The sequence below is a fragment of the Carassius auratus genome, chromosome 9, assembly GCF_003368295.1.
Source record: "Carassius auratus strain Wakin chromosome 9, ASM336829v1, whole genome shotgun sequence".
NCBI lineage: Eukaryota > Metazoa > Chordata > Actinopteri > Cypriniformes > Cyprinidae > Carassius > Carassius auratus.
In genome coordinates, this window is record NC_039251.1 from 30,644,626 (window position 1) to 30,669,683 (window position 25,058).

At 36.2% G+C, this 25,058-nt stretch overlaps 2 protein-coding genes across 2 annotated transcripts; one reads left to right on the plus strand and one right to left on the minus strand.

Moving 5' to 3' along the window:
• Positions 1-294: 294 nt before the first annotated feature.
• Positions 295-9,728, plus strand: pou1f1 (POU class 1 homeobox 1). Its single transcript, XM_026272995.1, has 7 exons — positions 295-629; positions 4,842-4,982; positions 5,142-5,240; positions 6,307-6,552; positions 7,932-8,096; positions 8,204-8,264; positions 8,361-9,728. The coding sequence occupies exons 1-7, from the start codon at positions 488-490 to the stop codon at positions 8,569-8,571; spliced, it is 1,065 nt and encodes a 354-aa protein (XP_026128780.1). The 5' UTR covers positions 295-487; the 3' UTR covers positions 8,572-9,728.
• Positions 9,729-10,714: 986 nt separating this feature from the next.
• On the minus strand, positions 10,715-24,307 carry chmp2ba (charged multivesicular body protein 2Ba). The gene is made up of 6 exons (XM_026272482.1): positions 24,131-24,307; positions 21,199-21,290; positions 17,050-17,244; positions 15,054-15,156; positions 12,467-12,573; positions 10,715-12,054 (listed from the first exon to the last, which is right to left on the minus strand). Exons 1-6 carry the CDS (start codon positions 24,162-24,164, stop codon positions 11,935-11,937), a joined length of 651 nt encoding a protein of 216 aa, XP_026128267.1. The 5' UTR covers positions 24,165-24,307; the 3' UTR covers positions 10,715-11,934.
• Between the last annotated feature and the right edge of the window lie 751 nt (positions 24,308-25,058).

The window sequence follows — 25,058 nt, forward strand, 5'->3', positions numbered from 1 at the left end:
ATATATATAATTAATAAATTAATTTGCTTCTCATAATTATTTATAACTATACCGTGGTTTAATACTTTAAAATCAGGTTGTTGTTGTTTTTTTACTCATGCACTCATAATAACTCCTAATATTTTCCATCATATATTCAATGATAACTTCCTATTTATGTAATCAGGCTAACTCCCTCATTGCATCTAAAATGTATCTCAATGTAAACACATCCTGAAATGGCTAATTAATCTTAAGTCCCATAAGCTGTGGTTTGTCCGAGCTGTCGCTGGTGTTTTTGTCGGGAGCCCCACACAGTGGAAATGGACAGTATCAGATTGCACCTCTTTGCCCTAATTACCAGAGCTTTGCCTCAGCAGGCCGTCCTGGTTTGTTAACAGCAACAGCTCATTAAACATGGATGAGGTGGTCTGAGGGGGCTCAGTATAAATACCTGCACACGCCCTGCTGGCGGCACACAGGTGGGACCCTGAGGAGGTGAACAGTCATGACCTGCCAGGCCTTCAGCACCACTGATTCCTTCACTACTCTGAGCGGAGACTCGGCCGCTCTGCCGCTGCTCATGCATCACACCGGAGCCGCAGACTGTCTGCCCGTCACCAGCCACACTGCCAACATGATGCCTTCAGGTGAGTCTCATGCTCTTGGACGATCACACAGTGGGAAAAAAAGTCATACTAAATGCTAATAACAAAATGCACCTAACTGTATAGTGGTGCAGAACTAGGATAGCTAAAGAAATAATTGTATTAACTGTTTAAAAGGATGAGGAATTGTTTACCATATCTTTTGTTGTTGGTACAAACCCATCTGGCATTTGGCAATAATACTAATGCAATGTTTGGCCTGGTGTTTGGCAGGTACAAATCTGCTTTTATTTATTTACAACATGGTCAGTTTTCCTATTAGGAAAAATAGATTTTATTTTATTTTTTTATTTTTTTATATAAAGCAAAGCCAGTTAAGAAAAAACAATCAAATAATATAGTTCTAGATTTAAAATGATACATTTAATCAAATGCACTACAGTTAAAAGCCTGGGGTCTTTAAAAATGTTTATGCTCACCAGCGCTGCATTGATTTGACCAAAAATACAGCAAAAACAGCCAAATATAATTACAAACTAGACCAACTGTTATCTAGTTTAATATATTTGAACAAGTAATTTATTTATGTGATGCAAAGCTACATTTTCAGCATTGTTACTCCAGAATCATTCTAATATGCTGATTTGGTTATCAAGAAACTTTTCTAATTATATTTAATGTTCAAAACAGTTGATGTAACTGTGACATGGTTTTTTCTTTGATGAGTAACTATTATAAATGAGTTCATAAATGACTTTTCTGTCATCTCTGGTTAATTTGTTGCATCCTTGCTCAATAAATGTATTCATTTAATATGTCTGTGGAATACAATGACTTATTTTTTTAATCTTTGATGAATAGAAAGTTCAAAGAACAGTATTTATGTTTTAAGTTTTTATATTATAAATTACTTTTCTGTCACTTTTGATCAAATTAATTCATTGTTGCTGAATAAATGTATTCATTTCTTTAAAACAAAAATAAAAATAATAAAAAAGAGTGTTGTATCACTAAATAAATCTATCACTATTCTATGAAACATTTCTTAGTGGAAAAACCCAACTCATAGAATTGAAAAAAGTTGCAAACATTACATCTGAAATAAGTGAGAAAGCTGTACTTGTATAGATCCATCTCTGCGGTGACAGCATTCATCCACTGGGAATACTTTCCTTAGAGGTTTTTATGAAAAACACAGAACAAGCTCAAGGTGATGAAAGAGAGACACACTGGACTATAAGCGGATGTCTTTTTGACCTCGTCTATATGATCCTAAAGTTCACGCATTATTTGATATTGTGTCCAGTCCTCACCGCTGTCATCACTCACAATCCGTCTGACTCTCACTCTCAGGAATGACCTTTCCAGAGATCACATCTCTTCATCACAGGGGAAATGTTTTGGGAGAAATATCACCAAATCAATAGTATATATGTATTTTTATATATGAGAAACACGTATTCTACTGCAATTCAAATCAGAGAAGCAGATGTGATTGTATAAGGTGTTTTTTTTTTCACCAAGGCTGCCTTTATTTGATTAAAATAATAATAATAATAATAATAATAATAATAATAATAATAATAATAATAAAATATATATCCTATTTTAATATATTTGTAGGTTATTTCTGGTGATGTTAAGCTGAATCATCATCTTCAGTTTCACATGATCCTTCAGAAATCATACCAATATGCCAATTTGCTGATTATGAAACATTTATTATTATGTTGAAACCAGATGTGCTGATTATTATTATTTGAAAACTGATACATTTGAGGATTCTCTGATGAATAGAAAGTTCAAAAGAACGTCATTTGAAACAGAAAACTTTTTTACCATGACAAATGTCTTTACTGTGACTTCTGATCAGTTTAGTGCATCTTTGTTGAGTAAAACTATTAATTTCTTAAAAAAAATTAACTCTTACTGGTCCCAAACTTTTGAAAGATAACGTAAATTTTGTCCCACGGTTTTTTGTGACACCTCTCACAGTCACTATAGGGAGCAAGAAAAGACAAACAGTAATTTGTTGTAATAAGTCACAATTATGTAGACGTGGCTAATCGGCTCAATTTGCACAGCTGTTACTTCTCCGCACATAATGATCAAAGCAGACATGTTATTAGTTTGACATGCTGATGGCTAAATTACCATGTTCTTATCTTGCCCAGTTTTGTCTCACACGCGAGAAAGTATGAGTGAAAGTTTGATCAGAAACTCGACGAATTGAGTCAAATCTCTGCTCATTGTTTGCCATAGTAAATCATAGCTCTTATGCATAATTACTGAACTGTGCAATTTAACACGGGCTCTGAGCAAGAAGATGCAAAACTCTCAAATGAAATGTTTTGGCATTTCTATTCCCATGCACATATGCCCTCTGTTAACTCAGCCCCACTTACACCTGCGGAAAGTGACTTCGAGTGTCAGAGTATACAGCTATCTGAAGTCTGAAGTGTTATTTATCATAATGTGGTTGTTAATGTATCTGAGCGCTTAACTGCTGGCACTAAAGCAATGGGTGTTTTTAACAAGGCATCAAAGGTTGATCGCTTCATTTCAATGCCAGTCTTGTGCATGCACTGCTGAACAAGGCCGGCCATCATCTTGACGTGAGTGTTAGTGGAGGCTGGTCTCTGAAAGATGTAGCGGTGCTTGTTGAGTTTGATTACCACCCACGGGTTTACTCTGATCTGAACCAAATTCAATTGAATGTTCTGTGCTGCTCTGACAGCCGGAGGTCACTGTGCATATTACCAACTATTATCTGTATTTACATACTTGCTTTCCTTCGTTAAACGAGTTTAATTCTATTTTCAGATGCATTTGATGAAGGAAGGAATTATGCAATCTGGTATTCATTATTACTGCAATAATGAATTATTTGTGTAAATGTCACCTCAGCAGAGATGCGATGAGGTTCGGGAAATGTGGCAGTGCTTCTTCTGCAAATTCAAAGCAAGATGATCAGGGAAACAGGTGCCCATAGTCACATGAATGGGGATATACTGTAAGATTTTATATGTTAGGTCAAGGATTCTAGGGGTGCCATTCGGATATTTCACTTATAGTCCACAAGAGAAAATAATGGTGGAATAAAAATAAAAAAAGCCTTTTCAAAAGATTCTTGATTCTTAACCCTGGGTTGTTTCCAGATAACAACACAGAATTGAGAATCAGGGGTATGTAAACTTTTGACCAGCGTCATATTTATAAATTCTACTAATAGTCTATTTGTGACCCATGCAGGCAAAATTAATCTTAATGCACTCATTTTAATTTACAGCAATACACAGCCTAGCAATCCCAATGCTCCAAATAGTAATTAAACATCTACAATTATCTTTATTTGTATATTTTCTGAGATAATACCTTTTTCTCTGCTCACTTCTATGAATCGTGCACATAACGCAGCTTCAGTCGTTATGTTTGATTATTTGTTTTTCTTACTTGAATGCTTTTGTTTAGATGTAAAATGAGGAAAGTAGCTAATGCACTAGGCCTATTTGTTTCTTATATTTGTTCTACTGTTCTTGATTTTTTGCATCTGTTCTTATTTTTAATATCAAAGATAAAATAAAAAAACGGCTATATTGTGATTATTAATATGGTAATTAATATTGAGAAAGGAAGTGGAGGAAACAATGCAACATTGCTAGTTTTGCTTTGGAACTAGATTTTTCTCTGAACTGACTTCGCCGACTTCAAACGAGCCAATCATTTTTGTCAGAGTCCAACAAATCATTTTGAAGGCCTTTTAATGGAGAATGAAAATAAAAAGAACTCATGATAAACATTGTGACTCATTTTGCCAGGTGCACAGGTCACAGTTTGTCTTGTGGACCACATGTAAACAGATTTTATGTGAAATAACTTCAGGACAGTACTAAATAAAAAAAGGACATGCATTTTGACGATCCCTCTTTATTTGGTAAAATATTTTTTTGTTGCAGAAATGTACTGCAAAGTGTTTGTAAAATTTTGACCGAACTGTATATAGCATACATGTTAAACACTGTGTTATCAAATGTTCACACATTCTGATTTGTGCACTGTAATATACAGTTTATTTCAATTTAAATTACTTTTTCATGTTTTATTCTATTATTTTTTATTATATTGTTGTTGTTTTTTTTGCACATATATTACAAATATTGCAATATTGCATTGTTCACAGTCATGGCAATAAAACAATAGTGCCTTTTTGTCTGTCAATATCACAGATATTAGTGTCTGGTTTATTCCCCTCAGGTCTGCCACTGGTCCAGTCGTCCAAACGCTCTCATATGCACCTGTCCGCTTCTGCTTTGGGCAATGCATCAGCCAGCCTGCACTACCCAATGCCCCCATGTCACTATAGCAACCAGCAGACCACCTACGGCATGATGGCAGGTACGTCAGGTTACACACAAGTTACACAGGTGATTCAAGTATTGTTCTTCTGTGCATATGCATTACTGTACATCATATACACACACAGAATACAGGATTTAGGATGTGTGTGTGTGTGTGTGTGTGTGTGCGGTAATGATGTCTGATCTCTGTCTCCAGCACAGGAAATGCTCTCTGCCAGCATCTCCCAGACCCGCATCCTGCAGACCTGCAGCGCTCCTCATGCCAACATGGTCAACGGAGCCAACTCACTGCAAGGTAGACCTACAACCTGGGAAACACGACAACAACAGTGGACATATTTTCAAAGATCATAGTCAGAAGAAATCGTGTATAATCAGAGACAAATAGTTATCCGTGACATTGTGCTGGTGTCTGGTGTTATTGTGCCTCACATGACTCGTAGCCTTCTACTAGAAATGTAAGAGTTTAGCAGGTAATTTCAGTGTGTTTGTGCTTCCACCTAGTGTCTGTAATAAGAAATAACAAGTGTGTGTTTAGCGTGAGATTTAGTGACGCTTACAGATGACTGTCCAAAAAACTACAACAACACGCGGACCTATTTGCCTTCACCTCTTTGCCTATACTGTATTATAACTCATAGAATCATATTCATGTGTATGCGTTATTGTAAATGATTATGTTTAATGTAAAATGAAAAATATAATGTGTGTGAGGCAGAGGCAATATTGCTCTGAAAATATCTAGCCACTAGAGGGAGATGCAGATCAAGAGATTTAAGACACATTCAGAAATATTTTTCATCCCCATTGTATGGATGTAATATTTTCGAAATATTGGAAATATTGGAAATATTGTGTATATATATATATATATATATATATATATATATATATATATATATATATATATATATATATATATACTTAATTGACAGTCCTCAAAAATAGAAAACTGGTAAAAAAAAAAAAAAAATCCAGGTGTTGCATTTTTCTTGGAAAAAAATTGGAAAAAGAGATGATTAAGAAATATTAATATTATACACATATAATATTAAAGCCAACTCAGTTATACATCATCTTCACAAAACATATTAATTTCTAAAATGTGATTTATTACCGAAATTATACCAGATAGATCTCACAGAAATAGACCTCACAACATCTTTAATACTCAATAACCTTTTTTTTGGCTGTTTGAATCTGTTGTTGTTCAGAATTACGAACACATGATATAGTTTGCAGGGTATTGAAAGATGTCCCAGTGTCCCTTGTAGTCTTTATGGTTAGATATTTTAAGATTTGATCTCCTTGAGTTATTATTCACGCTAACACACAGCCTTGACCTGTGTCCTGTCCCGTAGGAGCTCTGGCTTCACGCCTCTATAAGTTCCCAGAGCACAGTTTGGGTGGGGGCTCCTGTGCTTTGACCCACAGTTTACCGCCGCTGCCCCAGGCCCTGCTCATGGACGAGCCCACCCTAGGAGACATCAAGCAGGAGCTGCGCAGGAAAATCCGGCCCCTGGAAGAGCCGCCCGACATGGACTCACCTCAGATCCGTGAACTGGAGAAGTTTGCTAACGACTTCAAACTGAGGAGAATCAAACTAGGTTTGTCTTCTGAGCTGGACCATATTTTTATAACACTATTTAAAACATTGGCACACCATATTTATTATATAACTTAGTTTATTTAGCTTAGATGAATACTTTATATTAGATAAAGTTTATCTACATTCAACTGCACGCTTTGTTTGCTTGACATTTGTTTGGTCATTTACACAACCTTCTCTGCCTAAACTGATAACTCTCGGTCAGAATAATCTGCAAAAGTAAACAAGATTAAATGCAGAAAGTCATTTTTAAAAGTAAAACTTTTAATTTGACATTGTTACAAAATGCATTTTTAAAAAGTGTTTAGAAACATAAACCTTTTTTATTTCGTTAATATCCCAACCAGCAAAATACGTTCGAGTTTTGCGAATGTGCACTCTAACATTCAGGACAGAAATGTTTTAAAAATGCTTTTCTTGCTTATGTGAACGTCAGAGAAAATATTAAAGGAGTGATAGATTTTATATATTTTTTTAAACAATATGGGAACGCTACTTTTGAATGTTGTTTGAAACGTATTATATAAGTAGAAAAGACATTTAAAAAACATTATATGAATATCCAACTTAAATGTTTTATAAAAACTGCATAACATATAGTATAAATAATTTTTGTATAATATACTATGGTATAATGTAGTATAAATAACTTGTTGTGCTAATGTTTTGTTTACATTGCTGAAGACCATATGTTTTAATAAAAAAAAATTTTTTTAATTAAAATTCTATTAAAGGGGTTCACCCAAAAAAATTTAATTCTGTCATTAATTACTCAGCCTCATGTCGTTCCAAACCCATAAGATTCATTCATCTTCAGAACACAAATTAAGATATTTTTGATGAAATCCGAGAGCTTTCTGTCCCTCCATAGACAGCAATGCAACTGAAACATTCCTGGGCCCAGAGAGGTAGTAAGGACATTAAAATAGTCCATGTGACATCAGTGGTGCAACCGCAATTTTATGAAGCTACGAGAATTACTTTTGAAAAAAAAAACGAAATATCTTCTCTTTCGTGTCAGTTTTCTCCAAGCTTTCAGGAGAGCACGATGCATTTAAATATCTTAAATTGTGTTCTTAAAGTTGAACGAAGGTCTTACGGGTTTGAAACGACATGAGGATGAGCAATTAATGACAGAATTAACATTTTTGAGGTGAACTATCCCTTTAACTTCACTGGAAGAGCCTTGAGGGAATACTACCAGAAGATAAAGCCATAGTTCTGAGAATGTTCCCCTTTAGCTAGGATTATATCAAGTGCAAATAAAATAATCTTGAAGATTTGAAGTACATTAAAAGTGCACAATCAATACAATTAAGCACACTTCTTTTTTCACAAGGGTTAAAGCTTCTCCTAACTTTTAGCGTTGATTGACAGGTTACACACAGACCAATGTTGGTGAAGCGCTGGCGGCTGTGCACGGCTCTGAATTCAGCCAAACCACCATCTGCCGCTTCGAGAACTTGCAGCTCAGCTTCAAAAACGCCTGCAAGCTCAAATCCATCCTGGCAAAGTGGCTGGAGGAGGCTGAGCAAGCCGGTGGTGAGTCAACACACTCCTTATTTATTCACCATCTTATCATTATCCCTGAGTTTTTAATGAAAGCATAAGCTGGCAGAATCACTTCTCTTATTTGTGACTCCCATCAGCTCTTTTTAATGAGAAGATGGGCATGCATGAGCGTAAACGCAAACGGAGAACAACCATCAGGTAAACGGGGAATCTGACCTACACAGAAAACAAAAGCCATTATATCAGCATCTCCCTCTAATTAATACCTAATTAGTTCTTAATTTCCTCCCTCAGTCTTGGGGCTAAGGAAGCCTTAGAAAGGAATTTTGTGGAGAAGAGTAAGCCATCATCTCAGGAGATTGTGCGGATGGCGGAGGGTCTCCATCTGGAGAAGGAGGTGGTGCGCGTTTGGTTCTGTAACCGCCGGCAGAGGGAGAAGAGGGTCAAAACCAGCCTACATCACAGCTCCTTCATGGCCAAAGAGACCGCAGCCTGTAGACCTTGAAGATCCAGGGTCTCAGCGATGCTGATGTGTGACTAGCTACTGGCAAAAAAAAAAACACCACCAACCTTTGGCAGTGAGTGGGTTTATTGTACCGATTCACCAGCAGGAGTACTGGATATGCTGTAGGGACCCCAAAAATTTATTTGATCACACTTAAGAATGTCTGAATCTTATATCATCAAATATCAAACCAAAATATCAAATCAGTTTGAAAAAGGTTGTATTTAGAAGATGCATGAAGTCAGTTCTCCTCAAGTTCACACAGGAGTCCTATCAGAGCAATTAGAGGTGTGGAGAATCACGTTAACTAATTTGTGAATATATGATCCACTAACGTTTTACAAATACTTAGTGCCACAATACTATTTCTTGTGAACATCCAGTTTTATTGTTTAAATCCCGAATTTCTGATGACTTTTGTACAGAGCCCCGAACATGACATGCAGGAAGAAATAGCTATTAGTAAATTTACTTACTAATAAATAGTAAATCGAGGGAACGCAGTGGTTATCGTGTGCATGTTTTAGTTCATTGAGGGAACGAATTAGTAAATTGTGCGGAAAATTTATTTATTTTTTGTTGCATGTCATGTGCGGGGGTCCGTACTTTAGTTTTATTTGAACAGGTCATAATAAATGGCAGTCGGTGTCAGATTATGACATTCATAGATTTAAAGGGGTGCTTTTAGTGTCCGAATACAATTTTTATTTAATTTAATGTTTTTCAACTTTGACAGTTTGTTAAATATTGTGTTTAAAAGGGTTAAAATAAAGTTATAATGCAGTGATATTTATACATTTGTGTCCAAATTGTATTTTATTATGTTTTTTTAATGAATAAGACCATTTAAGCAACCCCTTCACTAGAATTGAACCTTGAACTATTAAAAGACAACATTTTTCACATTTATTTTTATAAAATTGTTTTTGCTCTAAAATGGGATACGTGATTTCTTTATCACTATTTTTGGACCTGAAGATACAATTTAAAATTGCTTATAAGGGCAGAAAAGCATCTTGATCCTTTTTAAAGTATTTAAAATAATGTATTAATCATTCATATATTTAAATGCATTCCAATCAAAGTTTAATATATTAGCAAAATATGCAAATATTCTGAAAGCATATCCTGGAAAACGTGTCATTGCACTGTAGATTTTTGTATGAAGCAAGTAAACCTTTTTGTGATGTAATTTATAAAGAAATTATAGATTTGTCCAAATAAATGACTAATAATGTGGTCATGCTTGGTCTGTCATATTATCATAAAATCCTGCATGTCATTAGCTGCTCTATAAAGCAATCTGTGTTAGGCATGACATTTACATGCTTCGCATGAATTGTAACAACATGGTAAGTGTGTTGTGATTCAGATTATTAGATATAATCAAACATCATTGCATTGGAAGAGAATTATGCATCTATCATGTGTACATGTGGCATGTGTTTAATTTGTTGTCTACTGCATGCAGTGGAATCATCAGAGCTCTGCTGGGTTTTACTGAGGGATTATTTACAGTATTACATTGTTCCTGACAGTGTTATAATGAGGCTCTCACCTGCACACAAGCGCTCTCAGCAGAGAGATATGGCTGATGATCTATATGATCATCATCTCTTGCCATTGACTGTGTCAGCAACACATCCCTTAACTCCCCATGGGATCTAATAATGCATGCAATAAATACAGTATGCTCTGGGATAATGTTGGCAGGATCTGACATTTTCAGTATATATATAAAAAAAACAATCATACAATAAAAATCATACACAAAAACAAAAATCATAGATTTGTCCACATGTATTTCAGCAGATTCTGCACTTGACAGGTTTTTCAGTCCCAATGCTGGCAGCAGTTACACATCCATACCACATTAAATTACTTTAAAATTAATGGACTGCACCATGGTTCATTTAAGAAAGGTCACTCTACAAACTCATTAAGACCTTATTTAAAAACCATGTTTCATTATGATTATGACTAATGATGTCTAATTTAATGAAATGCTCTAAAAGGCCATTAGAAGAATCGTAGAGGTTCGTAACGTTTTGACTTCTAACAGATCAGTACAGGTCACCCTCTTATTTTCCGCTGGCTTCTTAATAGTTGAACAAATTTGGTTATAGTATATGTTAAACATCAGTTTTTCACAAATGTGAAGGTACTTTATTAATTAGAAAATCAAATCAAAGCATAAACTGTACATGTATATACACACTATCGGTTAGAATGGACAACAAAATCTTTTTTAATACATACAGATGACGTTGAAAAGAATAACTGATACTGCAGTTCTTCTAAAAGGCTGGAATACAATCCAAACAGATTTTAAAACACAATGTTTGATCCCCTCCAACTGGATGGACTCATGGTCTGTGCATATCATTCACATGTGATTCACAATCTGTTTTAATTTTGTAAGATCATTAGACAGGGTTGAAGGGTTCTTGACTTCATTACATTATCATATCGACAAAGATTCTCATGCAAGATATGTTATTTTATATATTCAAGAGTTTATACAAAACCTCACTGCAAAGAAAAACTTTTTCCATAACTTACATCCTTAAGTCATACATAACCTAAAAAGACATGAAAATACACAAAATTAGAATTTTTTAACTAACATGACATGAGATGATTAGCCCTATAATGCATGGGAATTCAGTGGAGTACCAAATCTTCATGGTTGTGTACATTTAAAGGATTTAAAGGACAGTTAATGGTCACAGTAATAGCACCCTTTAAAGTTAAAAGTAAAGTGTGTCATTTTTGCACACTAGCAGAATCAAACAGACTGTTACAGAAGTATGCTCTAATAGTGTGAATGCAATCCAGATTTACTAGATTCACCATGTTATTGTCATGTGACAGTTGTGCCACAACACTGTTATTCACAAATCCACTCCGAATGGGAAAGTAAAATGTCCATCATGTGCACTACTATTTTACTGTACCATTTTAGGAATACTGTGAATTTGAACATACTACTGTTTACATCGTATATATTAGGGAAGTATGCATTTTTGACCATTAACTTTTTAATATCCCCACCCCCTAATTTGCTATTGGTCACCCAAACAGATAGACCCACCCCACCCAATCATGATCAATTTAGAGCTACTAGTGGTGCAAAAATGACATCCTTCACCTTTAAATATCTGCAGCAGATTTGAAGAGCATTTTGTCAGAACGTCTAAATCTGCTGTTTATATCTGACCACAGAATCTCCTCCAGTGACTCACTGTCATACCCCAATAAGAGTCATTGACTTTCTTCCTTTATTTATCACTTAGACGCTCGCTTTTCCCACACTGAGTCCTTTGGTGGCAGTGGGTACAAATGTGTGGAGGGTGAAGAGATTTAGTCCATTCCCAGAGCCTTCAGCTGTCTCTCGATCTCGGCGTCTGAGATGGTGGCCGCTTTCGACTTCGCTGGGGAGGCGCCAGGGACGATCTTTCCTGCTGAGGGGGCTCTTACCATCTGTGGAAACAATAACAATCAAAGCCCTTTATTTGAGCAGTAAAACTTCAGATTTCACAGATCACCTGGTGCTGCAACTCTATCAGCATAAGGCTCCGTTTAACTGTTGTTTTGGGCAATAGATGTGGCGCCAATCAAATACGATTATTATTTATCCAAACTGTTCTACAGAAACAGAGCCCAAGCACTTTATTTGGGGAAAAACAGGACAAAGAATCTGTGGAATATGGTAACATGAGTATTACATTTTGGCCCAAGGGAATACACATCTGTTGCAATCAGATATTATGATTCTGCATCTCATGAATCTAAAGAAAAGCCTACAGTAATCGCAGCCAGAGTGCAGCCATCTGCTGAAAGCTGCCGCTGGGGCCATCGCCAGAACAACACAGACCGAAAGAAAGCGTCCTACCTTTCCTGAGATCTCTATGCCGATCTCATCCAGCACCTGGTTCACGATGTCCTGGCTTTCTTCCTCATCACCCGATTCATCAAAAATCTCATCCAGTGTATCGTTGACTGAGAACAGAAGGTTGTAAAAGTTACTGAAATTTGACAGACTGTCCCATTCAATAAACCAGTTTTGGAACCAGATGGAATTAAAGGGATACTTCACCCAAAAATATTTATTCTGTCATTAATTACCAGAGATGCTCACAAGTCTCTGAGCTAGAGTCCAAGTCAAGTCTCAAGTCTCTGAGCTAGAGTCCAAGTCAAGTCTCAAGTCTCTGAGCTAGAGTCCAAGTCAAGTCTCAAGTCTCTGAGCTAGAGTCCAAGTCAAGTCTCAAGTCTCTTTATTATATTAAGTCTCTGGTTATAATAAATGTTGCATCACGTACAGCGACCCATCCAAGCTGCTTAGAACACTGCATAGCTATATATAAGGAATTCAAAGCATGTAATATGTAATTATGACAACTCTATTTATTAGCATACAATATCAACTTTGATTTTGGTATATAATCAGTGTAAACAGGCTATTGCAACATGACAAAAACACCAAGAATGCTTTACTTTTAAGTTAATATGTGTATTTTGCATTTATGGATTCAGTAATGGCCTTCTGTCTGTCCTGGCTGTATAGCTGCACACCTCTTGTCTGGCTTAAGAATGAACAAAGCTACGCTGACTTATGTTATTCATACCTACTCACAAATATACATCAAAAACAAAGCCGGCTGCTATGAATTTCTGTGCAAAACAGCTTTTACTACAAACACTTCAACACAAGAACATTGTTATCACACAAGAACATTTTGATAGAGAACCAAAAATATTTAAAGTAGATAAAATTAGAATAAATAAAATGGAAATGTCTACATACTATTACTACTGTAAACTTTGCAAATAGGACATCAGCCTCTTCAAGTCAATGAACAATAACAAAGTGGGCTGCAATTAATATCTGTGCAAAACGTCATGGCTCCGCTCCTACACAATGACAGAGGCACGCAGGTTTTTTTCCACTGGAGTACTCACGTGAAGGATGCGTGCACAACTAATAACTAATATCATCACTCTATAAAGGGTTGGCCTGCGCTGGGTGCGCCCCTCCCCCTATAACTGTTCTGTCTCGCGGAGGAGCTCATTTGTGTGCATCTGTGTGAAACACGCGCTCTGAAACACGCAAAGGAAAAAAGAGCGACAGAAAGAACGGCTCCCCTCCAGCCGTGACTCGGCTCCCATCGTTCATGTTTATGAGCCGTTCAAAAGAATCGGTTCGTTCGCGAACGTCACAACTCTAACAGCGAGCTCATCTGACGTTTACTAAAAATTAACATTGTTCACGAGTCCCGGAGCTCGAGTCCGAGTCGAGTCTGAAGTCTTTCGAGGACGAGTCTCAAGTCGAGTCTGAAGTCACTGTTTGTGCGACTTAAGTCGCACTCGAGTCCGAGTCTCAAACTCGAGTCCCCATCTCTGTTAATTACTCAGCCTCATGTCATTCCAGACCTGTAAGACCTTCGTTCATCTTCAGAGCACAAATTAAGATGTTACTGATGAAATCCAAGAGCTTTCTGACCCTCCATAGACAGCAATGCAACTAACACATTCAAGACCCAGAAAGGTAGTAAGGGCAAACAATTACAGTTGAATCCCTCGAGTATGTTCTTACTACCTTTTCTGGGTCTTGAATGTGTCAGTTGCATTGATGTCTATGGAGGGTCAGAAAGCTCTTGGATTTCATCAGTAATATCTTAATTTGTGTTCTGAAGATGAACGAAGGTCTTATGAGTTTGGAACGACATGAGGGTGAGGAATTAATGACAGAATTTGCATTTTTGGGTGAAGTATCCCTTTAATGGGCATTAATCCAACTGGAAACCAAGTTTGTTTGCAAGGTAAGTGATTGAACAAGAGCTTCTGAGGATCTCAGGTTAGTGGCATCAAACTGTTGAAAGATATTTAGTATATGTCACATTAAAACAAATACAGAACTTTTTTTTTTTTGAACACTGTAGTTGGTCACTTACATGACACTCAAACTATCTCTTCCTGTCTTAACAGTCAATTTTTGGCTACAATGTGGACTAGGACTTTTGCCGTAAGGTCTAGATACTGAAATTAGTGGCAACCCAACACAGTGCCAAAATTGTTAATTGCACAATAACGAATTTGGATGGTTTCATGCTGTCTGTAGCCAATAATCCACTGCACAGAACACACTGTGTGCACAAACTATGCCCTTGTTGCAACTGAGACAGTTTTAATAAAGTCTGATTTATATTTTCTTTTAATTTATGCAGTTTTAAACATGGTTTTAGAGGATGAGAGCATATCACACAATCTGTCCAGGTTGGCATCTACATAATTTGGCTGCTTCAGCCAAGCGATAGATAAAATGTGCCAAAGTGGTCTGGATGAATAGCTAATGATGTGAAGATAAATATGGGAAGTGCTGATAAGCCTACTTATTTTGCTATCCTGACTATGCGTAATTATATGGTGAGATGAATTGAAAATATGTATCTAATGTGTGTCAGGCACGTCCGAGAACTTACTCATGTCCTCCGTCATTCCTATTTTTAAGTTCTCCTTCTGGAAGTCCTGCATCGTCTGTATTGTCTTCTTGGGGTCCAATTTTTTATTGACAGTCTGCATAGTCTGAAAGACAGAAAGAGTTCAAGCCATCCATCACACTCCCAGAGAATAAACAGAGCATCCTTACGGTGCACAAAACGCTAATAAAAAAACACATGCGCTGACAAAAATCCACCACGGAAGAATACATTTTGAATGCAGCTCAACATAAATTTCAACTTCACACCATTTGGTGAGAAGGGGGAGTACAGTAAGTAGATGACACGAAACATAAAAATAGGTTGCATGGAGAGAAGTGTGTTTTACTGTCCCTCTGGGCTTCTAGACTGTGGCAGACACACATGAAGAGTCCTATCTGATTACAGAGAATTATTTACACACAGCCTCATTATCACCCATCGCATATCTATTACACCAGCTTATGATTGACTACAAATCCCATGATGCATTAACAATCAGGTGAGGAAATATTAATAGCTTCCTTGCTCATACAATATGGATTGGATACACACACTGAATTTTTTTTTTTGTGGAAGTATGGCTTGTAAATGAGTGAGAAAACAGTATGAGTAGTTAAGTAGTAGTTGAGAGACTGAATTTAAATGGCTGAAACTGCATTTTAATGTGATGTTTCTACATGGCTGTAGTGATTAGTAAAGATAGGACATGCTTTAGAAGTGCACACTGGGTATTTGCATGTTTCCCTATTTAACAAAATAGTGTGAAAAATGAATAAACCTCACCATCTCATGCAAAATTTAAAGTGTAACAATTAGGCTTAAGACAAAGGCAAGTTGTTGAGATTTTAATGCCATGTGTACAACTGAAACTATTCACATGGCAAAAGCTGTGCTGTACGCACATTATTTATACATATACAATAACATTGATGAAAATGTATTCCCATATATTAATGATCAATAAACTATCTTAACTATATTTTACAAAAGGATTTAGCAGGGTTATTATATAGTTAACTAAAACTAAAATCAAAATAATACAAAGTAAAATACAGAAAGAACATAAACCTTTTTCAGCTAAAAAGTAAAGGTTTATTCATATTTTCATTTTAGTTTAATTTAATGTACCGAAATAACTAAAAACTATACAGATAAACACACAAAAACTAATAAACTAATAACACACAACCAAAAGACCAAAATAAAAACAGAAAACATAATTAAAACCAGCTAAAACCAGAAAAACGTCTTTATAAAATTAAATAAAAAATGCTATAATGTGTTTTAATAGCTTAAATAATGTGTTCAAATTCAGCTTAAATTCTCCTAAAAAAACAATAATACAATTACACAATAAAAACGTTATGTTATATACATATAAAAATTTTAAAAAACTTCTGGTCATATTAAGATATTAATCTTATTAACCAAGTCCTTTAAGAGAGCTTGCTTAAAACAAAGAAAGCCACCATATAAACTTCATGTTTAATGTCCTTCTGGATGATTGCAATCACGTTTATTGAAAAAATAGATAAGCTAATTAATTCAGCCGATTTAAGTGCCATAGAGGAACAACATGTCTCATATTTCAAATGCTGTTCATGCATCAGAGAAACCCCCAAATGAGCAGTAATAAGGACAGTGTGAATCAACACATAAAGACTGCCCTGATACGAGCGGTTTCTAAATGTTGTGCAGAAACTATATAAACTGGGTCACAATAACAGCAGTGAAGTAAGGAGCCCCTCAACGACATGATAATTAAACCCTGTTTAAGGATTCTTTTGAAGTTATTCACTACATAAGGGATTCTGTTTTTCCAGCACTTCCCGGGAACATCAGGCTACATGTGAATAATACAGAGCCGTCATCGGGGGGTGGGGGAGCACTGGGACTGCTGTAGAGCCCTGAAATGAGGGGGTACCACTCCATGGACAGCGATGAAATAACCCATTTGGTAGTCATGCAGATCCATTCGGAGGTCTGAGCATCTCACCTTCGCTGTGGTAGACATGGCTCCAGCCATCTTCATCTGAGAGTTCATGACTTTGGTCTGCGTGGACATGGACGTGACCTTGGAGCTCACGGCGTAGGTTCGGTTCTTCTGTTTTCTGAGCTGTACGAGCTGTTTGGCGAGTATCTTGCAGGCTTCTCGGTTTCCGGTCTTAGCCATTTTTTTGATTTCCATTTCCTGTTAAGAATTAACACATCCAGTGAACAATGGGTGTTTCTACATGTAATTGGAACAGAATTTAGTTTTGATTTTTAAGACAGAACAAGTCACCCAATTTGTGCCGTGTTTATACTTGTTTAGACCCAGAGGTCTGTGTTTTCTTTACATTAGTAAATGTCTGAAAACAGCTCTCTGCCCTGAGGAACTTCAAGCAGTTAGGTGTTTTGGTGGAAAACTGAGTGTGTGTGTTTCTGCAGAGATCTCCCATGAGAGTGTGTTAGTGAGGGTGGCCCGTCAGAATTAAAGCCTGCAACACTACAACACTCTCATGTGCAGCACTAAAGGCTATTCAACTCTCTTTTTACAACGTACTGTATCTAGAAAATATTGTGAGACTAGATACATATTTTTCAAATAAAATCCCCTTCCTACCTAGCATCTGGTAAGTGGAAATGTAAGCTTATTGAAAAGTCAGTCACTTCCAGAATTTAACATGTGATCACCTGATGGAGACCATTAAAGCTGTAAATTATGTCATTAATTACTCACCCTCATGTTGTTTCAAACCTGTAAGACATTCGTTCATCTTCAGAACACAAATTAAGATATTCTTGATTGGGGGTGCACGATAAATATCATCCTAACTTTCTGGTTCTGGGAACATTTCAGTTGCATTGCTCTCTATGCAGGTTCAGAAAGCTCTCGGATTTCATCAAGAATAGGAGCGTGATAAATATCCTCCGACTGTTAATGCACATCTCGTCAGTAAAGCCGGTTCTCTAATCAGCGGTAAATTCCATCAGGACAAGCTGCGCAAATCCACGTTCATTATCAGCGTTTAATTTGCGCAACTAGTCAGTTAACAGCAGCTCTGTGTAGTAACAGCTGCTCTATGTGAAATCACGCACCTGATGGAGAACCGGCTTTACTGACGAGATGTGCATTAACGATCAGATGATAGTTATCACGCCCCTATTCTTGATGAAATCCGAGAGCTTTCTGACCCTGCATAGAGAGCAATGCCACTGAAATGTTCCCAGACCCAGAAAGTTAGTAAGAAGATCGGTCAAACAGTCCATGTCATCAACTCAAATTTTACGAAGCTGCAAGAATACTTTTTGTGCACAAAGAAAACAAAAATAAAAACTTTATGCAGCAAATGTTCTCCTCCGAATCAAATCTTCTGCCATTATGGAGAGTACTTCTGCATGTACACAACTCTTTCGCTTGGTGCTGCTGACGTACAACATGTAAAGGGGCTTCACGATGCCATGGAAGCACCTTTTTGTCTAAATGGTTCCATAAAGAACCTTTAAGTATCACAAATGGTTCTTTGTGGCAAAGATTATAAAAAGGTAAGAAAGAGATGGTTCTTTAAAGAACCTTTGACTGAATGGTTCTTTATGAAACCAAAAATGGTTCTTCGGGGCATCGCAAGCCATCAGTAGTTTGGCATTGCAAAGAGAGTAAACGCTTCCAAAAGACTGTTTTTGAGAGGTCTGACATGTACATTTCAGTCTCAACCAATGATGATGAAGAAGTGTTTTGGAACGGGTATCATTTATTCATCAAAGATGCATTAAACTGACCAAAAGAGACAGTCAAAACATTTCAAATATTACAAAAGATTTCTCTTTGAAATAAATGCTGTTGAACTTTTTATTCATCAAATAATCCTGAATAATGCATCATTTGAACAAGGGTTTTCAAAATTGATAACAATTAACGTTTCCTAAACAGCAAATCAGCATATTATTCTGATTTCTGAAGGATCATGTGACACTGAAGACTGGAGTAATGATGCCGAAAATTCAGCTTTAACATCACAGGAATAAATTACATTTTAAAATATTTTAAAATAAAGTGTCACGTGTCTGGGTTGTTGTTCCCCGGGGTTCCACTAGATGTCCTCCTTCTCACGGTGTCTGTCCCAGATCACTTCCTGTTCCCTTATATGGTCACCTTCCTCCTTGTTATGTAATTGATTGTTCACCCCACCTGTCTCCTGTTTCCCAATTATCCTTCTGTGTATAAATACCCAGTCTGTCTTAGTCTATGTTACGGAGTCCTTGTTTAATGTCAAGTGTCTTATGATAATTCATGTCCGTCATTCTTGCCTGCCTTGTCTAGTATTCGTGTCTTGTTTATGTTATGTTTGGATCTTCTGGTTTTGACCCTGCCTGGACTGTTTACCCTTTTGGATTATCCCTTGAATAAATCATACTTACCTGCAATTGGTTCTCTCTCGTCGTTTCAAGCGCCTCGTAACGTGACAGAAGGACTCCGTCACATAGACTAAGACAGACTGGGTATTTATACACAGAAGGATAATTGGGAAACAGGAGACAGGTGGGGTGAACAATCAATTACATAACAAGGAGGAAGGTGACCATATAAGGGAACAGGAAGTGATCTGGGACAGACACCGTGAGAAGGAGGACATCTAGTGGAACCCCGGGGAACAACAACCCAGACACGTGACATAAAGAAATCAAGGTTGCACTTTATTTTACAGTACGTGTACTAACATGTACTTATAGTGTATTTACAGTGTATTTATCTAAGAAAGTTATGGTAATAAAAGGTAACTACTTGGGGTAGGGTTAGGTTTAGGGGTAGGTTCAGGGTTAGTACCTAGTTATTACATAGTTATTGTAATTACTATAATAAGTACATAGTATGTACATGAGGAACAGGACTGTAAAATAAAGTGCTACCGAAATCAAATATAAAATAATAATATATCAGTTTGCAGTTCTGTTTGGTTCCAAAAGTTGTGCAGAAATGATCAAATTCACCTTTAAGTCGGTCATTAAATCCATAACGTAAATCTCAGGCATGCTCTTTTTACCATTTCTCTTGTGTGCTCCTAATGTTAGTCTCTCAGGTAAACTCATGCTGATCAGCTAAACAGACGCATTAGACAGAATGAACTCTAATCACACACATTAGAGCAGGTGCTGCGCTGACATCACAAGATGCATGCTAAGCAAAACACCAGCAGACACATTAACTGCACTCACACACACACACACACAAGCACAGAGCACTGTCCTACTTTAACACACGATGATGTTGCATGCTGCTTCTGTCTATATTGCCTATGTTTGCCTGTCACTAACAAAATATGACTGGAATAGGGCATTTTTTATGGTTTCGCCAGGGTAAAATTGATATGCCATCATTATAAATATTCATGTATAGAGAGCTGAGCGAGATGAAGCTGTAGCATCAGGCCCATTAGAGATGTTTTATTGTCACGTCAGCCACTAGGCAGCACTATGGATTGAAAAACTAGAATAAAGGTGACAGACTGATGTGCTTAACAAAACCCTTTCAGACACCAGATAATGAAAAGTATGACCCACTTCAGATGACTAATAATTATCCAGCAGTTGATAGATATGACACCATCTAGAGCAGTTTTTTAAGGCTGAAAAACAGAAACAGTTAACCCGAAACTCATTTCCTCCCCATCCAAAAACTCTTTAAATTGTATCCCAGATTGTCAACGTGTGTGGGATGTTAAAGCAGCGGCACATGACCGCCCTGCAGCTATCTTCTAATATAGGTCATTTAAAAAAATGAAATAGACAACAAAGCATATCCATGTCTAATTACAATAAAGACGAAGAAAAAAGAACCCCGCTCTTGGGAAGCAATTATGCACTTTTTTATGTTTACATAGAAACAATTACCGTAAATGGAGGGAGTGAGCGGGAGTGTTGGATTCTTCTGAGCTTTAACAGTGTAGTGGTTTTTAACGGTTTTAGGCCACGTAATCTACCTGTTTCTAAATGCAATTAGCAGGATGATCAAAAATAAATTAATTATCTAACTGTTCTTTGATGCAATATAAAAGAAATCAAAGAATTTTTTTCTTGCATAAGCAGCGAAGCATGTTGCTGGAGGGGAAGAGGTGGACGCTGGGAGTTGAAGTCAGCCGATATGAAACGGTTTTGTTCCACTTACCATTTGCTTCTCCTGTCTCTCCAGGGCAGCTCTGTCTCTGGTGATCTGTCTCTGGGTGCCTCTCAGCTCTTTGGACTGCTCTTTAATGATATCTGTGACAGGATGGGGCAGAGAAAAACATGCAATAAAACCGTCTGGAAAATCCTCATACAGTTCACTGATCTGAAACTGAGAGTTTTTCTCCTTCCTTTTTTCCCCTCCTCCTTTGGTCTCTCACTTATTCAGCCACAGAAAAAATAAAAACATGTAAAGGCGACAATCTACAGTAACAATGTAAAAGTTCCGCTACAACTTATTTACACAGTTTTAATTATTAATATATTTTATATACTGTACAATATATACACATTATTTTTTTTTAAAGAAAATATTTTTATTCAGTAGTGATGCATTACATTAATCAAGAGACTATGGTGGACGGTTACGAAAGATTCAGCAGCAGAACATTCAACAGAAATTAAAAAAATAAAATTAAAATGTAATAATATTTTTCATTATAACTCTTTGCACTATAGTAATAACTAATATCTAAAGAAAATATGAGGGTTTGCATATACAAAATTTCACAACTGTGTTTTGTGTGATTTTGTTTTATATAAATAAAATAAAATAAGAAAAAAAAAATACAATAAAATAAAATAAGAAAATAAATAAATAAAATAAAAATAAAATAAAATAAGAAAATAAAATAAGAAAAAAATAAGTAAAAAATTAAAAAAAATAATAATAATAATAATAAAATAAAATATGAAAGCATAACGTAAAGGTAATTCCACATCATGCTTAAAATAATTATCACTGCTTAAGTGAAATTTGTTTGTACTATTTTTGTGGTTTGTTGAAGAATACAGCCAGTATTTGTGGTCAAGAAAAACTGCTATGCTCCCGTTAAGGAAGAAAATCTATTTAGGCACCTTAACCACGAGGATTAAAATGGGCTTGATTCACAGTCTATTTTGGATATGAATATGGCAGTTAATTAAATGAAATATGCTTTTTTCAAAAAAACAAAACATTGTTTGGGAGCAAAGCCAGCAAGATCATGCTCTTCCTGTTTTCATGCATTTGAGGGACAAGTGAAACACATGCAGTGAACATAAGGATCCTCTTCACACTCCTCCTCTAAGGATGGCAGAATTCAGCCACAATGCCTAAAGGGAAGATACGCTCTCCTACACAGCAATCAGCCCAACATGTGCCCTCACGAATGCCAATCATATCATAGCATCCCGTGAGGTTAAACTGTCAATATTAGAAGCAACCGAGGACAACGGTATACAGAAAATACAAGAAAAGTTGTAAAAATAAGTTAATAAATTAAATTATAGGGGGAAAAAGTTTAATAAAATAATTAAAAATGTTAAAATTAACGAGTTAAGATAAGATAAAACCATGCAAACCGATCAAAAAGTTAGTAGAAAGCAAAAAAAATATATATATACATATATATACACACCAATATAATTTTGTAAGTAAAAAGAACAATCGAATGAAGTTGTTCAAATATTAGTTAAAAAATTCTGAAAAGTATGAATTATGTAATGTATGACAGTAAAAAAAATTTAATATAATTCTACATGTATGTCCATAATAAAGTGAAACTAAAACTTCATTCATATTGTACAAAAAAAAAAGTACAAAAAAGTCACAAAGAGTTTTTTTTTTTTACATAATTATCATAATAATTTAGTTACTTGCCCATCTCTAAACCTTGATGAGAGTTTGTGTACACGTACAAGTCTACGCAAAAGATGACGTATCGCAAACGTAGTATTGAGGGAGGGTTATCGTCCACAAAACTCGCTGAGCTCAACCAACTCTGCCATCTGAGAGGATAGTTTGGCACGATGGCTCACCTTGGGCACGAAGGTCAAGAGGACAGAGGCTCGGGAATGATGGGAATTCAGCTTGACCATGACCACAGCATCAGAACGTGAGTAAAGACTACGACTGACTCAAATTATTTTATATCAGTTTACCTTCAACTCTTCTGCTTCACTGATAAACGTCGGTCATGTATTATAGACTGTGCCATGTGTAGAAGGCTGTATAGGCAGTAGCTATTTTAATAGCTGATAAAAGCAAATAAATAAATAAGAACTTTAAAACATTCTCTTAAATAAGGATGGTGACAATGCAGAATAATGCTACAATGCTAAAAAAAAAAAAAAAAAAAATGAAAAGCCTAAAACAAAACAAAAAAGATAAGTACGGTCTTTAAAATTATGGTTATTAAGTTATGAATGAGTGTTTCTATTGTTAACCACAGGCTTAAATGGAAGTGTTTGAATGATACAATGAGTTGAGTCTTGAGGCAGATAACCTGTTAATCTAACTAGCTAACTATGCCAAATATTCAGAAATCAGTTTGATCTTCACAATGCTGTCCATTGAGGGAATGTTGAGCTCTCAATATAATAAACATCTATAATGTAAAAAAAAAAAATAAAATAAAAAAACTTTAAAATGTAAAATAATTTAAAATGGACATTTATATGAGGTAACCAACATGATTCAGTCTAATCTTGGTAAGTGGCTTTGTTACTTTTCACGATAAATCGTTTTCACTTCTGGTACAGTGAAGATAATTTATGTAATAATTATAAATCAAATAAAAACTCAGAAGACATAACGCATGGATCACGGACAGACACATGAAAACAACTGTCTTTTTAAATATATAAAACACCTGTTATTATAATGCAGGTAGACGAATGTTTATTCACAGTCATTATTAATAACAAAAACACCTTTATAAACACAAGTAGCAAACATTCCGCATTTCTGACTGAGACTTCCGGTAGTAAACATAGAAAAACAGGTCAAACATGCTGATAAAGTTTCAAAAGATGCAGCAGGCAGTCAGGTGTAACTTATAATCAGGGATTAACCCATTAAAAACTATAATTTAACAATTAACAAAGTGACTTACCGTCAACTGTCTTCTTTTTAAACAGGGATGCCATGATAACTTAGGCTTTGTTTTTCTCTTTAATTCAATGTAAACCTAGTTTCTCTCGCTATCTAACTGCCTGAGCCTAGCTGTGTATCGATCCTCTCAAAGGTCTCGTTTTCCTTGTTTTGTCAGCACAACTGACTGACTCTCTCGCATGATGTCAGAGTCACGCCGCGCTGTGGGGAGGACGTCACGAGCGAGGGTCTCCTTCACGTCCTGTAGGGGGCAGCGCTTCACTCCACAAGGCGCTCTGAGCTTCTGTCACTTCAGCAGTTTCGCAAACTGCACACGCTTCTGTGATGGACATTTTCAGCAGTGTCCTGGAGTGCAACTTGAACATAATTCATCTAAAACAATTTCTTCTACATTATTATGCATGCAGTTTTTATGAACTCGCAGTAATTGAGTTTTTGTTCTCTAAAAAAAATTTAATTCGTCACACGACTGTACCATTTACAATGAAGAAGTCAGGACAAAATGTGATTCTCACTCTGGATGGTTTAAATGAAACTTGCCACCTTTTGCTTTCATATGTAAATGAGTAATTCATTCCTAGACCATGAGTTAAACAAATAAACAAAAAGATCAATATGTCAACTAACCGCATAATGACTAGTCTAGTCAAAACAATCCTTTCTCCCTCAGTTTATTCCAGCAAATTTATTGGATAACAAAAGCACTTAAATTCCTACCATCGTGCAATATAAACAAAGCCATATTCTTCTGGAGTATCCATCACTCCTGTGGACTTTACTGCAGGTTATAGATGCCATAGCATTGTCAAATTTAATATTCTTATCAATTTTACGCTCCATCCATCTGAACAATTTGTGGCTGGGTTCCTTGTGGGTGTAATTCTCATGGTATGGTAAAGTGGAGCAGACAGGAGATTACTGCCCCACAG

Bases quoted from the DNA above. Each gene is read 5' to 3' on its own strand.
- pou1f1 (XM_026272995.1), top strand. From the start codon at position 488: ATGACCTGCCAGGCCTTCAGCACCACTGATTCCTTCACTACTCTGAGC. The intron at 5,241-6,306 runs GTAGACCTACAA...CCTGTCCCGTAG, and splicing joins CGGAGCCAACTCACTGCAAG to GAGCTCTGGCTTCACGCCTC. The intron at 8,265-8,360 runs GTAAACGGGGAA...TTCCTCCCTCAG, and splicing joins AAACGGAGAACAACCATCAG to TCTTGGGGCTAAGGAAGCCT.
- chmp2ba (XM_026272482.1), bottom strand. From the start codon at position 24,164: ATGGCATCCCTGTTTAAAAAGAAGACAGTTGACG. The intron at 17,245-21,198 runs GTAAGTGGAACA...AATTCTTAACAG, and splicing joins AGAGACAGGAGAAGCAAATG to GAAATGGAAATCAAAAAAAT. The intron at 12,574-15,053 runs GTAAGTTCTCGG...TTCTGTTCTCAG, and splicing joins AGGAATGACGGAGGACATGA to TCAACGATACACTGGATGAG.